The 15,670-nt window shown below is 48.6% G+C and overlaps 1 protein-coding gene across 2 annotated transcripts in view; it reads left to right on the top strand.

The window, feature by feature from the left end:
- The window catches only part of LOC138516754 (signal peptide, CUB and EGF-like domain-containing protein 1), a 656,121-nt gene that overhangs the window by 435,444 nt on the left and 205,007 nt on the right, over nucleotides 1-15,670 (top strand). For both annotated transcript variants that reach the window (XM_069632130.1, XM_069632131.1), the window contains exon 6: nucleotides 7,530-7,618. In XM_069632130.1, the coding sequence (XP_069488231.1) occupies nucleotides 7,530-7,618 (89 nt within the window). The remainder of the gene's footprint in view (nucleotides 1-7,529; nucleotides 7,619-15,670) is intronic.

Genomic DNA, 15,670 nt, shown 5'->3' on the forward strand with positions numbered 1-15,670 from the left:
TAAAAGGAACAGGCGGTAATGCAAACAGGGGACTCCGTCCCAACCACAGGGTGGACATGAACTTTATGCTGAGGCCCAGCCATTGAGCAGAAAGAAGTGCAGAAAGGCATCCAGGTTCAGGCTAAGTGGTCCAGCTAAGGGACCTCCTACCTTAGGGCCATGTGGAAGAATAACTCGGTCAATAGGGAGCGGTAGGATGGAAGACTCAAATCGGAGCTTGCTGCTACATTCTTTCCACCTGGGATGTGGGCTGTGAAAAGACACTAAATGAGACTCTGAACACAAGCCTAGCTGATGCTACATCTGCTAATAATTTGCGATCTGTATCTCCCTGTTGATGCACATAAGCCATTAGCACGTGATTGTTGGTCTGACTGAAAGCAGGTTTGGACATAAGACTAGTAGCCAAAGTTTTTAAGGACCTAGAAAAATTGGATATAGTCTCATCCAGTCAGGCATGCTTCAGAAGCCGGTAGTTCACCAGATCTCCAGGATTGCTCCCAGTTAGGGGAGCACAAGTCCACTTGAGGCAACACTTCCTAAAACTATCCCGTGGCATACAGGTCCCCAACTCTTATTACAAGTCTGTACTACCCAAAGGATCTGGGTAGAATGGCAGAGTAGCCAGGCTTATCGTATCCCTTTTCTGGGCAAACTCCTGGAAAAGCTGGCCATCTCTCAGCTTAACCTTTATTCTGATTCTGTTGGCTGTTTCGACGACCATCAGTCTGGCTTCGGAGCTGCCAGAAGCACGGAAACTGCTCTCCTGAACATCCGTGAATATCTGCTCTCCAACCTTGACTCTAACATTCCCTCTGTTCTCATCCTATTCGATCTCTCTTCTGTCTTCATCATGGTCAACCATACCACTGATCAGGCTCTGGCCTGGCTGACCTCCTTTCCTCTCTGATCGACCCTCCCAGGTCCAAATTGGGTCTTTCCTATCATCCATCTCCCTTTCTACCTGTGGTGTTCTCCAGGGGTCTAACCTCTCAACCCTGGCTTTTCAACCAATACTTGGCAACTCTTGCTTACTGCATTGCAATTTTCTGCTCCAATTTCAAGTGCTATGCTAACGAACCTCAACTCATTTTCAGGCTTCCTTCGGCCACCTCCTCCCCGTCTCTCATCTCTGATTGCCTAACTGCCATTCAGGATTGGTGTGCCGCCAACAATCTTCGCCTGAATGCTAGCAAGACGGAGATCTTCATCATCAGCACACCTTCACCTTCCTCTCCCCTCACTCTCTGGCTGGCCTTCCTCGGCCGCCCTCCTACCCCCACCTGTGAGGCCCAAAAACTCGTTCATCTTTGATTCCACACTTTCCTTCTCTGCCCAATGTCTCTAAAAAGTCAAACTTCCTACTGCACCTCCTCAGAGGTACTCTGCCTTTCCTTTCCTTCCCCCAGAAGCTCAGTGTCTCCCGAGCCCTGGTTCTCTCAAGGTTGGACTATTTCAACAGCCTCTTTCTAAATTTACCTGCCTCAAAGGACTGCAAGACTTGTCCTTGGCTCCAAGCCCTGGGATCGTATCTCTCCAGCCCTGAAATCTCTCCACTGGCTCCCAGTGGATGCAAGGATTACATTCAAAACCTTCTGCATTGTCCACAAGGCTTTCTGGGTCCAAAATACCTTCAGCCATCCTTCCGCAAATACCTCCCCTCTCAAGCTCTTATCTCCTCTACCTCCCTCAGGGTCAGTCGTTTTTGCAAGAAATGAGCTGGAGGTAGTTCTGTCTTTGGCTGGGGCATCCCTCTGAAACAGTCTCCCTGCCATTCTGAAACTTCAGGAGAACCATCTCTGGTTCCAGACGCACCTCAAGACCTTCCTCTTTGCTTCTGCTTTTGCCCCTCCTCTCCCTGCTGATCTGTTCTTTCTCAGCACCGTGCACCTGGCCTATCCTCTGTCTTCCGGGACAAGGTACCTGCACTGCCTCTGGGCCTCCCTTTTCCCTGCGGTCTGTATCTGAAACCATGCACTTCCCCCCCACCCCCTTTTGCCTGCACTTATCAGACTTACCCTGTCTGCTGCCTTAAACCCAGCACTTGCCACTTGCTGGCTGCACTACCAATGTTTGTTGCTTTTTATGATCTATTTATTTTTATTATTTATCTGTTCTTCCTTTTGCTCCACATCTCCCCCCTTCCATGCACTTTTCCCTTTCCCATGCACCTGCGTGTTCTCAGTTTCACTGAGCCTAGCAAGATCGTTGTTTTTTTGTTCTTCCTTGTTCCCCTCCCTTGCCTGGCTGAGAAACACTTGTGTATGAGCGCGATATAAATAAAAAATCAATTCAATTCAATACGAGGAAGATGTGAACTGTAGGTATGTACACTCAACCCAGTAAATGCAATAGTCCAAAGAAACACTTACACAGTAAATGTTGTATTAAAAATATAAATTTATTCTTATTTACAAAAGGAAGGTAGATAAATACTTATTTCACTATTTCACTAACCTACACACAGGAATTCTTACTTTTCAGAGGTGATTACTTCAATAGTAGTTGCTCACGGTTGCAATTCTTGCAGAGTTTGACACTGACAGTTCTACCATATTATTGGTATGACCGCGCAGTCGCGTTACTTTACAGATGAACAGTAATTTTATTTAACATTAGATCAAGTATTTTGGTAGGAGAAAGGTTGGCTATACACACACTAGCAACTCAACGTTCTAGAAACACTTTTCAGTGTTCTTAATGCTTTTTAAGTCCATTCTCTAACTATACAAAAAAGTCAGTGTAGAAGTGGAGCCAAAATCTTTCGAAGTAGCGGAATAGCAATGTTCCTCCAGGATAGTTTTAGTCTCTAGGAAAAAGGTGTTCAGCAATATAACACAAGTTAGGGGGACACTGTGAAGGGCACACGCCAACAAGCCTGGACCAGAGGCATGGGTGGATACCCAAATACCTATTCACGCACTCCAGTTAAACTGGGGTGACTCTTCAGCTCTGAGTAAATTCTGCCTTTTAGCCCCACAGTACCTTGGGGTAGAAGAAGCAAATTCGTCTTGATACTCTCCTGTGTAGCAGAGATGGATCCGGTCTCTGGCTTTCTCGGTCTGGTGACAGAGGACGGGTTCTGAAGCAGAGGTCACAGCAGCAGTTGCGAGAGAGGACCCTCAGCAAGGATATCTTCAGTCTCCCGTTTCATTCTGTAGTTTTGACGCCTTTTTATCAGCTCCAAACAAAGTACGGTTTCACTCGGTCAATCTTCGATTCTGAAGTCCTGCACACTGGTGAGGGGACTTAGATGAGTGGGATCGTGCCTCTGGAGGTCCAACTGGAATCACCAAAGTTCTGGACGGAGTCCGCCTCGCCAAGACGTTGCACTGCAAATGGTTTGGAGGTCTCCCTGGAATTCACTGTCTTAAACTCTGGAAAGTCACAGCAACTCAGGAGATGGCTCAATTTGTAGTTCGTGTTGAGGCTAGTCTTGAGGCTAGTTGGTCCCACCAGCAAAACGGTATGAGTCCCCTTCGAAGCTCCTCTGTCAATTAGAAAACAGGGTCAGGACAGCAATGGTCATTTCACGGGTACTGCAAGGGTCTGCAGGCATCTCTGGTCGTCTTCAGCTTTGGTTCTTCTGTTCCAGTGGTCAACTTGCCTTTCACCTTTTTTCACCAGTATCCTCACCTTTTATTTGGTTTTCCCCACTCACTCCTCTGCAAACTCTCAGCATTTTTCAGAAAGGGACAGGTGGCTGTCCAGCCAGGAGAGCCAGCCCCCCCCCCCCAGTTTGAACTGGTTCCATTCAGGCACTCTGGCAGACAAAGGGCAGGGGAATGAGAAACTTCTCCCCCACTTCCTACCTTCGCAGACACACAAGCTGAGGTGGGGACACTTAAGGGTTCCCGCCAAAGGCAAAACTCGAATTCAAACCTCCTCCTCCCAGAATGGTAGAAAAAGGGCCAACAAAGAACAACCACAATAGAAATGGTGAAAAAAGAATGGAGCAACCATGTTTAGAACATGGATGACCCTATTGTGCATAACGGAGACTGCAGTAGAAAATAGCACAATAGTTGGTAGAACACATCCACTGCCACCAGCCATAACTATAGGGTTGTCTATGTGACTAAAAAGACACAGGAGCAAAGAGAAGGGGATACAAGGTATCCTCTTAGCACTCCACATAAGGTGGTGTGTGCTAATCTTATAGTATAAAGTTTTAGGAGGGACACAAAGTATTGATAACTGTAGTTCTGAAGGATCGTAAAAGAATCTCAAAGGAGGACCCAAGTGGTCCCCAGCAACACTGCACATAGGGTGCTGAGTGCTTCAAAAGTTAAACACTGATGCCTTTAAGGAGATATGGAGAAAAGAAGACTCCAAAGAAAAGGTAAAACACAGAGAACAGAGTTCCACAGACCAAGAAAATAAGAGTGAATGAGGGAGAAAAGGCTCCCCTCATTCAGGATAGAGAGGAAAAGCAGAAGTCCAGCAAAAAGTGCTGGGTGTCTCACTAGGAGAGGGGATGAAGCATACACATGATAAATCTCCCTAACACTCCCCTAGCCAGTTTTACCTGCATCTGGGAGATGGAGAATCCGCGTGTATTTTTTTTTTTTTTTTGTCAACGTTCACTTCATTCAACCGTGATCACAGAAACCTTCTCAAATTACCTGGCATTGACACATTCCACTGTAGTCCTATTACTCTGGGGAAGGATACATGAGGAGATGCCACTCAAGAGTTCACATGGAAATGGACACAAGCAACAGTGAACACAAAGGCCATCTCTCCTTACCCACAGACTCAGAGTCCTGGCTGATTTAAGCATGCAATGACTCTGGAGCTTGAGCCCTTCCTGAGGAGGAAGACCCTTGCTTTAATGATATTGAATATAGACCTTTGAAGGCTTACAGCCCGGCAATCATTTGAGAATCCCTTAGATTGTTTCATTTAATGTCTTGAATCCCCCTCTAGAGAATGCAAATGGAAGGAATTGACCCTTTCTGAAGGATATATCTTTTACAAAGCCATTGACCATCTTGAAATCCAATACAGGATGCCACTATAATGCAGGGCCCATTACCAAATGAGAGTTCTGTAGAGTCCTAACCCCTCTCTGTGTCGGGCACTGGAGAGATTGCCCTTGTAGAAAGAATGTCCTTTCAGTAAAATGTCTTGCTCATTCTGGGTGTTATTTCGAAATGTGTTAGACCATATGCCTGAATGAGGCAGGTACTGAAGTAATGGCACACTGGCACCTGATAGGCACAGGTGGCAATGTTGAGGACCCCGGGGGGGTCTGATATCGATCACAATCAGAATCCCACTACCTCCCCTGTGATGCTTCATTGGGAACTGGTAATTGAGAAGAACTGCAGCAGTCGTAAAACCTTTATCTGGGCTAGTGAAGGCGATGAAGAAAGAGGTATTGATGATGTCATACTGGGTTATGATCCACACCATCCATACAGAGGAGGATCTTGCCTAAGTGGAATTACCACTGTGTCTTGTCTCGCAGATGACTTCTGCACTGTATCACTTTTTATCCCTCTCATTCAATAAAGGCATTGAGCTTAACGTTGAAGGCGGATGCTATGGCTAAAGATTGAAGGTAACAAAGGCCAATTTGTGCATCGGAGAGAGTAAGTCCGAAGAGTCAGACCCTTCTTCCACAGCAACCCAAAATGCCACTGACTTATTCAAGCAATAAGATGCAGAAGTACGTATCGTAATTATGTAATGGTTGGCATACATCCTGTTTAAAGTGGAGTCTATTGCAGTGCATCTCTGAGACACCCATGCACTCTGGTCTGATGGGCAACAGAAAGAGAACTTTCAACAACTTGGAGTGAGTAGTCTGAAAACCTATGAGAAAGTACATACAGATCTGAAACTTGGGGGCGGGGGATAATTAGATCACTGTACCGTAAATTCTCTGCGCTGGACATATGAAGATGAATAGGTGTAAACCTTTTTTTTTTATCAACTTAGTGCATGGTTGAGGGCTGCACCACATAAAAGAAAGCATACTCTCCGGTGTGAGCAATGTCCTCTTGTAATGCGGTTTTATAATTATATTGTCCCCCTGCTTGTATGCCTTCCAGTTCAGGGTCTAGGACGACACTGCCATCTGATTTCGTTCTTGCACTTTTAACAGATCACTCAGGTTTCTAGTCAAAATAGCAGCCAGACTTCTTTCAAATGATCAATTTATCCAGAGCGTAGCTAGGGTTCTTAGTCTGTACAGCTTGCAGAAGAGTAAGCGGGCCGTTTGGAGCAGTAGGAAGAGTGTAGTGATTAGGTTTCTTTGTTGCTTGTGCAGAAGGAGCAGAATGCTAAGTGAGTGACACAGAATCTGGGTTGTGAGAATGTTGATGTATGATTCAAGGGTTCTATGTTGGTCAGTTGAGAGATGTAAGCCTACCTGGGAGGATGCAGGTGTATGTTGCCCTGAACCCAGATGTACTTGACCATATATGATTATCACAATGTACTGGAACTTAATTAAAGAAGTTTCTGGAACTTCACCTGAGGTCAGAGTCATCTGTGGGGAACCCAGAACCCTACAAAGAGGGCCTGGAACAGTCGCAGCAAGTCTAGGAGCAAGACCTGGTATGTCTCCTGTGTGATCTGTTATGCTTGTGCCTGCTGGATTTAGCGGAGGAGGGAGTAGATAGTTGTGTGTGATGCTCTGTCCCTTTCATCTTTCTGCCCCACCAAAAGACACCATGTTTCGGTGGAGCTCACTTTTATAGTTGGTGATACTTGTGTGCTCCAATCCTCAAAGTACTGTCATGTTGCCACTCTTCTGGGATGCTTCGAGGGTTTGTAAGTGCCTGACACAGGTGCTGCTCGAGGCCATCGGCTGTGCTTGAGGGAGAAGATTGAACGACCTTCAGTGTGTTCTTGCTACGGCAGGGTGTTTTTACTGTGCCCCCTCACCTACTAACATCTGCCTAACCAAAGGTAAGGCGGAAACCATTACCATTTTAATCCATTACCATATCAGTAGTGCAAAAGTCAAAAGAAAAGGGCCTAATGGTAGCGGGTGGGGCAAATGTTTTTAATCTCTTTAAAAAAAAAAGAATGCTATTAGTTACTTTGCAAATTGTATCCGGCAGTGAGGGCACCTCGCATAAGGACTAGTGCGAGGAAAAGGGATGAAGGGATAATGATTGTGCACCCACTACATCAGGAATCCTGACAAGTTGACCTCACTTTAAAGGTTTTGGCCACATTCCAATTATGCTCACCTTTGACCCTAATGGAAATAGTTTTGGTATTGATACATTCTTCCAGAGGATGCCACCAGACAATGATGGAATCGATCGTCAAGAATTGGCCACTTCTCCTTAGGCTCCATTTTGCCCCTGTTCCCTATGTAACTCAGGCTTTCACTTTACAAGATGGCATTGTTTTGTTTCAGCTATGCTCCCCTTCATAATCTGGCACAAACAGCTGTTTTACCAAGATATATGTTTTCATTTGCGAGAGGTTTGCATAGCTTTGCATGCTCCATATGAAGATGGTGGGATCTTGTGACTGAATCCATCACTCTTTTTTTTCTCATTCAGTACAGGGAGCTGCAGCGAATGCCCGCTTTGTCCAGATGGACAGGAAGCCTTGACCGAAGCTGCTGTGAATTGTTCACTTTGTCCACCAGGTACATGCCTTTGGTTAACTTACAATTATGTTAATGGCCATTTGTTTGGCACACGTCTGCCACGGATGAGCCCCGATAGCAATGTGGGCATATCCCAAAGGCTGGAGTATACCTGAGTGAGTGGGCAGGTACAAGTATGCATGGCAGAAACATGTCTCGTATTGGTCATGTTGGATTGGAAATGCTCTTGACGGTGGTTAGAGGACAATCTTAACACAGAATGTGTGAGATTGGGCATACAAGGGGTATTATTAGATTTTATAGAGATCAAGGAACATGTGCCATTATTTTGTTTAGTTAAGGAGTTTATGTAGCACAGCATCCCACTAAGTGGAGTCTTCCATACGCCTCTGGCAAGGTGGAAGGGTGGGGGGGGGGTCTATGCAACCCAGCCCATGATGGCCGCCAAACACCCTCAGAACTCTTTGCCTCTCAAATGAGAACAAACTCTACCAGTCTCCGTGCTAGCATATTGTATACTAATGTTCTTGCCCAGCCATGTATTTTGATGTATTCGCTCATGATTTGTAATGCTAACTCTGCATGGTTGTCATTTTATATGTACTGCGCTAAAACAATTCCATAAATGAACTAAAATAAATATCAAGGTGTTAGGGAGAATTCTCTTATAAGGCTAATTTCCCAAACCTAGTGAGTCCCCCAGCAGCTTTGCTGGATTTCTGGGGTTTTTTTCTCCTGCTTAGAGTGAGACTCTTTTCCTCCCACTCTTAGGCATGATTTGAGGTATGCCTTTGACTCTTTGTGTGCTTATGGGCTATGGGGTCTTTTACTCCATAAGGGTATCATCTATTTTTTTATGTGTTACACAGCACCCTCAGTGCAGTAACATAGGGATGTCATAGTGACCCCCAAACATAGACTCCATACCCTGGGACTGACTACTGTCTCCCGGGGCATGTAAAGTCACCATTGACTTTACTAGTCCAGAATTGTGAACAGAACCAGTACAAACCATCATATTGTGGAAGTACTGGAAGGGGTTAATTCGATTGCCCCTGGGTCTGTTTTCAAGGGGGCACTATCCAGTCCCCCCCTTGTCGAGTTTCTGGCTGGTGGCAGTGGTTACCACGCAAAATATTCCACCGGAATATTTCCTATGGGATTTTCCCATTGATTTTAAACGCACCACTTTTTGGTGCAATGTTAGATACCGCCGGTTTATTTATTTAATATTAAATCAACGGTTGGGTCTTTTTGCCAGAACTCTTTTCTAAAATGGTGTTCGTGTCCGTCTCTGTAACTCTAATCAAGGTCGAGTCCTTTGTTCCACTTTTTGGCGGGCTTCTCCACAGAAGCCCTCCAAATGGTGCCACTCTGTCTGGGTTCCACAGGATGTGTGGGGAGGGGAATTGGCACCCTGGACTGCGTTGCCTTAGCAACCCAAGTCGCACTCTATTCTGATTGGCCCAGTGGTGAGCCGCCCGGCTCACCACTTAGCATGTGTGAGTGACAGCTAAGCTGTTGAATGGGGGTTCTTCTGCATAAAAGCAGGGCCTTTGGGACTGGAACTTCAGAAGTCGCCACAGGACCTAAGAATCCGAAGAGGGAAGAAGCTGAGCCATATGCAACGACGACACCACCACTTTCCCAACGACAAGAGAAGATCTTCTGCTGGACGAGTCTTCTCCCTTTGACCTGGTGGGATCAACCAGTTCACCCCTTTCGCCTTCCAAAGACGTCTCTTGGTCGAATCGCCCGTGCCAACCTCCCTGGCGGCCGGATAGCCAAGCCTCACCACTTTGACCGTGAATAAAAGGAACGCACCTTTTAACCGACGAACTCCGCGGCTGGTTTCATCCCTGTGCAGTGCATCGACTCAGTTTCCTCCTCGACGAGATCCTCTCTTCCCCTGGTCGAAAACAACGAACTGCAACCACTGCCAGGAACAACTGCCACTGCTTGGAGCTTCCTCTCTCTTTAAGGTACTGTGTTCCGCCTGGCCTCCCTTTCCACGGATTGCTAAAGGTGACTCTTAAATCCTTGGCTTTCCAACTGGGTTGGCCCCAGACCTTCTAACGTTACTTCTTGAATCACCCCAACCTCTTTTGAACATTCTGCAAAGACTTTTAGTGCATTTCGCTTTGCTCCATTTAAAGTGGGCCTGGCCTATGAACTTTGGCTCTACAGTGTATACTGCCTTTACTCCCTTGCTTTGAACTTCTTATAGTGTTGGGAACTGTTTTATTTGTATGCCCTGCCTTTTTCTCTCCCTTTAACTTAACTATTAAAGTGTCATCTAGGTTACGTGCTCAAACCTGTTTTAACAAATAGTGGTGTTTTAACTCCGACTTGTCTAATAGTTATCAAGGGAGGTGTCTATACTTTACCTGACTGTGTTTTAACTTGCTTTTGATTTAGAGTGCTAGTGTATTTCCTAAAGTGCGTTTTAAATAAATGATTATATACTTTTGATACAAAGCTCTGGTCAGTGTTTGTTTGCTCTACTGTGTTTTTAGCCCTATTGTGTATACTATATATACTGCCCTACTCTTCTTGAGAGAAGTCTGACTGCTCAGCCACAGCTACGAGGTAAATCTGGGTGGTGCAGACTGCTACCAATTGGGTTTACTGCTTACTCCTGTAGTCTGAATCTTTTTGCAGTGTTCCCTAAGGGAACTGCACAGGATTCTGCCTAACACAAGGGAGGGGTCATGTCAAAGTTTGCTGCACATTACCCCGCCTAACTTGTTTGTTTGGCTTTATATAGCCCCATTTTGAATATTGGTTTTTTGAATATTGTTTCATGTGGAATAAAGCATTGTATAATTTTGAATGTTGTCCTATTATAAAGTGATCTGAGACTGGGTGCTAGCTTGCGTAAGATCATTTGTCCTGGAACATATAAAGTAGTATCTGATTGGATCACTTAAGTCATTGATGAGTGTCCTCTGTTCCAGGGTGAACAAATCATGTTGTGATGTTGCATAATGTTATGCGTATTAGGATAAATTGGGGCTGTTTTGCATGAATAGGGACTGACTAACCTTCTTTGTCACATTTGCTTACTTTCTAGGCTTTGACATGAGCACCTTAATGTTATCATAAAATTTGGTTAGTTTTGTCTGACTGCTTACCAAACATAGGCCACAGACATCAGCTTTTTGTTTTAATGTTTGTCTGAACATTTGATTACAAGCAAACCATGCTTTGGCTAATGTTTTGCTGCTTTATCCAGCAACATAGATTGTATCTGCAAGTCGCACATCTGTTTGACATACCCGTTAGCCAAACTGACTACAATCAAAGGAAATTAGTTTGTCAACTAGTCTGTCCAACTAGTCTGTCCAAAAGGGATTGTGGCTGCAATGCCAGTGGGGTTGACTCTCTTCTTCCCCACCACAGACACTTTTCACTCTTCCAAGAGGGGTCCAGGGACACTCTGCAGGCTGGGTCCAGACCAAAAGAAAGTTTCGAGGGGATTGGGTCCTCCGACGTATTCCATATCTATGACAGTAATCACCACAGCTGTGCTGCTTCAGAAAATCTTTCGGCATCTGCGTCCTGCGTCGATGATGTCGATACACCGTCCTCGAGGAACTCCTCCGACGGCCGACGTCATCAGATGTGCTAAGTAGGACGCACGACGCCCGTAGCCTCAGTTCCGTTTTTTTTCGCAAAAGTGTTCGCTTCGGAGATCTCGGCGCGCCTCGACTCTTTGGAGTTTCTGTTCTTTCGGTTCTTCGAACCTGTTCGTTTGTGAAGTTTAAGTCTTCGAGATGTCTACCTCCTTCTTCCACCCCGCGTCCGGGCTTCAAGAAGTGCGGGGACTGCGGGTCCAAGATGTCGGTGACGGACTCGCACGACGCCTGCCTCTAGTGCCTCGGGGAGGCCCATGGCATGGATGATTGTGTCGACTGCCAGTCGCTTACGTCCAAAGCCTTGCGGGAGCGCAAGAAGAAACTGTCGGTCGGTAAGGTGTCCAAGCGCCGGAAGTCGAGGTCCACAGGGCTTTCGACGGACGATTCGAGGGGCAACTCTCCACATCGTCGTCGGAAGTCCAGTGGGTCTCGGTCCCAGAGTGGGTCCCGCCACTCCGAGGCACTCCCGGAAGCGCCGTCATCGGTCGCCTTCCTCATCCGAGGAGTCCGCCCGTCGGTGGGTCGCTTATCCCACCAAGCATGCGACGCCGGAGGAATGGGCTTCCTTCGGTAAGAAAATGCTAGCGATTCTCGAATCGCAGGTCAATGGTCCGTCCGCGCCTCAGAGTGTGGTCGGTCGTGATCGGACTAGAGACACCGCTCGTATGCCTTCGTGCTCGGGTGGTCGGCACGATTCGCGGGAGCGGTCCCGCTGGACAAGGGAAATCGTTCTAGTCATGCCCCTTCCAGGTCCCGGTCCTTGACGCGCTCGAGACCGTGTGAGCCTGTGATGTCTTTGAGGAAGACGTCGACGCCTGTAGCGCCGAGGTCGTCACTCTCTCATGGATCCGCCTCCGAGGAAGTCGACACCATCGGCGCCCAGGATGTCAAGGGACACGCTCGGGGCTCCGCCCTGGAGGCCTGTGTCGACGCTGTCGGCGCCGCGTTTGGCGTCAACGCCGTTTCACTCTACGGCCTCAACCCCTTTCGAGGCCGTGGTTTCGGAGGTACCCCGGGGCACGGTGGTACACCCTAGAAAGGCTCTGGCCAAGGTCAAGCATGGCTTTGTTCCCCATTCTGTGCCCACTTTCCACCATCTTGAGTACATTTCAGAGGTGGATGAGGACTCTGATAATGGCATATGGTGCCAGATGAGATTCTCTCGGGCCATAGCCAGATTGAGGACCTGCGTCAGTCCCTGCACAACACCAGTGGTCTGGACATCTCTCCGGAGGTGGAGTTTTGTAGGCCTGAGCCTGGCACCCATACCGACTCCTCGTACCGGCGCCTTATGTCTAGGGTCACAGAGTACTTGGGGTGGTCTGCTCCCCTAGGGGATTTTCTTCAGGATGACCTTACGGATATCCTCGACCAAGGTCCATCAACTGACCCGTTACTGCCGTTCCATATGGCTCTACAGAGGAGGGTGGCAGCTGTTTGGACTTCTCCGGAGAGTCTCCCGGCAGTGAGCAAGTCTTTGCCACGAAAATACCACCCAGCCAGTAGCGACCCCTGCTACTTGACTAAGCACCCCACTCCGGAGAGTTTGGTGGTGCAGGCAGCTACGGCCCCAGAAAAGCAGGCGTCGTATCCTACCATCATTCCTCATAGGGACGACAAGCGTTTTGATGGTTGGGCGAAGAAAGTGTTTTCTTCAGGGGGTATGGCTCTTCAGCCAAGCCTTGTCACGTTTCACACAAACTCTGTGGAACTGTTTCCTTAGCGGCTGAACATATTCCCGAAGGGGACGAACGGGATGGTTTTCTTGCTATGGTCCAGGATGGCAAGGATGCCATGTGTGAGGCCGTTCAGTCGGGTTTGGGCATGGCAGATTGCGTCAGCTGGTCCATGGCGACGAGCACCGTAATACGCAGGTTTGCGTGGTTGCGGAATTCGTGGTTTGCTCCTGTGTGCAGTCCCGGCTCCTCAACATGCCCTTTGACGGTGAACATCTTTTTGGCAGCAAGGCTGACTAGAGCCTTGAGAGGTTGCAGACCTCCAAAGCTGCAGCAAAGTCGTTGGGTGCTGCAGTTCGCCAACCTCTGCCTTTTCGTCCTAGGGGACAGTAATGGAGGGGAGGTTCCTTTTGTTATTACTCATCCTTTGGTAAAGCGAGAGGAGCTGCCAGTCAAAGGGGCCACCGTAGGAGTGCCAGAGGTGGACAGCAGGGTACTCGAGGTGCCAAGGCTGCTCGGGCAGTTGCCTCTTTCCCTCAGGCAACGCCGCAGCCGCTTCAGCTCAGTCATGAGGCCATGTCCCATGGTTCGCCGGTTAGGGGAAGGCTGGCGCGTTATCTTTTTAGAGTGGCGTGCCATTACTTCAGATGTGTCGGTTCTGGAGATCCTAGCCCACGGCTACTGTCTTCCTTTCCGGCAGAGGCCTCACGACAATCCACCAGAGAATCTCTCTTTGAAGAGTCCGGATCCGCTCCTTGCGCAGGAAATTCAATCCCTGCTGGAGAAAGGCGCCATAGAACTGGTGCCTGTAGCGGAGAGGAACAGGGGATGGTATTCCCCTTATTTTTTTATTTCGAAGAAAGACGGGGGATTGAGACCCATCATGGACTTGCGCGGTTTGAACAAACTCCTCAGGAAGGACAAGTTCAAGATGGTTACTCTCGTATTCCAGGCCCTTCAACTTCAGGACTGGTTGGTGTCTCTCGAACTCAAGGACACTTATTTTCATGTGCCGATCCATCCCAAGCACAAGAAGTACCTGAGGTTCGCGGCTCGCACTTTCAGTTTCGGGTCCTGCCGTTCGGATTGACCTCCGCCCGAGGGTTTTCACCAAGCTCATGGTGTGGTGGCAGCGTATCTCAGAAGGGGGGATTCACGTCTACCCCTACCTGGACGATTGGTTGATCAGGGCGCACTCCTGAGCAAGTCCTGGATCATCTGTCCGTCACCTGCCACTCCCTCCACTGGCTGGGCTTCTCCCTCAACTTAAAGAAGTCCCACTTGACGCCAACTCAGAGGCTCCAGTACATCGGAGCAGTGCTCGACACGCCCCTGGGGCAGTGTTTTCCTCCCCAGGTGAGGGCCCCATCACATTCAGCAGATGGTGCACAAGTTCCAACATGCCCAGAGTCTCCCTGCGTTCGAGTTCTTGAGATTGCTCGGCCTCATGGCATCCTGCATTCTTCTGGTGCCAGGGGCCAGGTTGCGGATGAGATCTTTGCAATGGGCACTCAAGCTCCAGTGGTCTTAGTCCTCCGGCAGGATGTTGGACCCCGTTCAGGTGCCGCTCTCGGTCGCCCAGGACCTTCTGTGGTGGGCCGTCGAAGGCAATCTGATGAAGGGGGCTCAATTTTGGCTACCCTGGCCGGAGGTGACGATCGTGACGGACGCATCCCTCACGGGATGGGGAGTTCATGCCAACGAGTTGAGTCAGTGGTCGTTGGTCTCCGTCGGAGTCCAGACTCCATATCAATCTGTAGGAGCTGAGGGCTGAGAGGCTTGCCCCGAAGGCTTTTCTGCCGACTGTGTGAGGAAAGAATGTCCTGATTCTGACGGACAACACAGTGGCCATGCACTACCTCAACAAAAAGTGGGGGGCAGGGTCACTTCCTCTATGCATGGAGGAGATGCAGCTCTAGTTCTGGGCCATCCAGCAGGAAATTTCGATCTCAGCAGTTCATCTGGCCCGAGACGAAAACGAGACCGCGGACGCTCTGAGCAGGCAGAGCACAATCTCTCACAAGTGGGAGCTGGCTCAGGAGATTCTCCTGGAGATCTTTGCCCTTTGGGGGACCCCTCAAGTGGATCTCTTCGCCTCCAGTGTCAACCGGAAGCGCGAAAGGTTCTGCTCGCGGAAATTTCCTCCAAGAGGGGCCTTGGGAGACGCGTTTGTGGTGGAGTGTTCATTCCCACTGCTGTACGCGTTTCCTCCAGTCCCCGTCATCCCGCAAGTGCTGCAGAGGTTACGAAGGTTCGATTCCCGGATGATCCTCCTTGCTCCGGCATGGGCCCGGAGGACGTGGTACCCGGACTTTCTGGACTCCACGTCGTCTTCCCTACCGAGACGATCTGCTCTCACGGGAGGTGGGGGGGGGGTCAGATTCTCCATCCAGAGGTCAGATCCCTCAACCTTCACGCTTGGCTTCTGAAAGGTTGAGGTATAAGGATTGGGACCTTCCTGAAGACGTGATGGAGGTGTTGCTTTCGGCCAGACGGCCGGCAACAAAGTCCCTGTACCGTTGCCGTTGGAGGAAGTTCTGCAACTGGTGCAGGGTTCAGAGTGTGGATCCTTTTTCATGTGACATTCCTGTCGTTCTGTCTTTCTTGCTTTCTTTGGCCCACAAGGGCATCCAAGTGTGTACCGTTAAAGGGTATCTGGCGGCGCTGTCTATATTTAGGCGCTCGTCTGAGGAGTGTGCTTATTTTAAAATCCCTTTTATTTTTCAGTTTCTGAAAGGGCTCACTAATGTCTTCCCTCTGTCACCTTTCCAGGTGCC

Source organism: Ambystoma mexicanum, chromosome 6q (assembly GCF_040938575.1).
Source record: "Ambystoma mexicanum isolate Mex_15411 chromosome 6q, UKY_AmexF1_1, whole genome shotgun sequence".
Classification (NCBI taxonomy): domain Eukaryota; kingdom Metazoa; phylum Chordata; class Amphibia; order Caudata; family Ambystomatidae; genus Ambystoma; species Ambystoma mexicanum.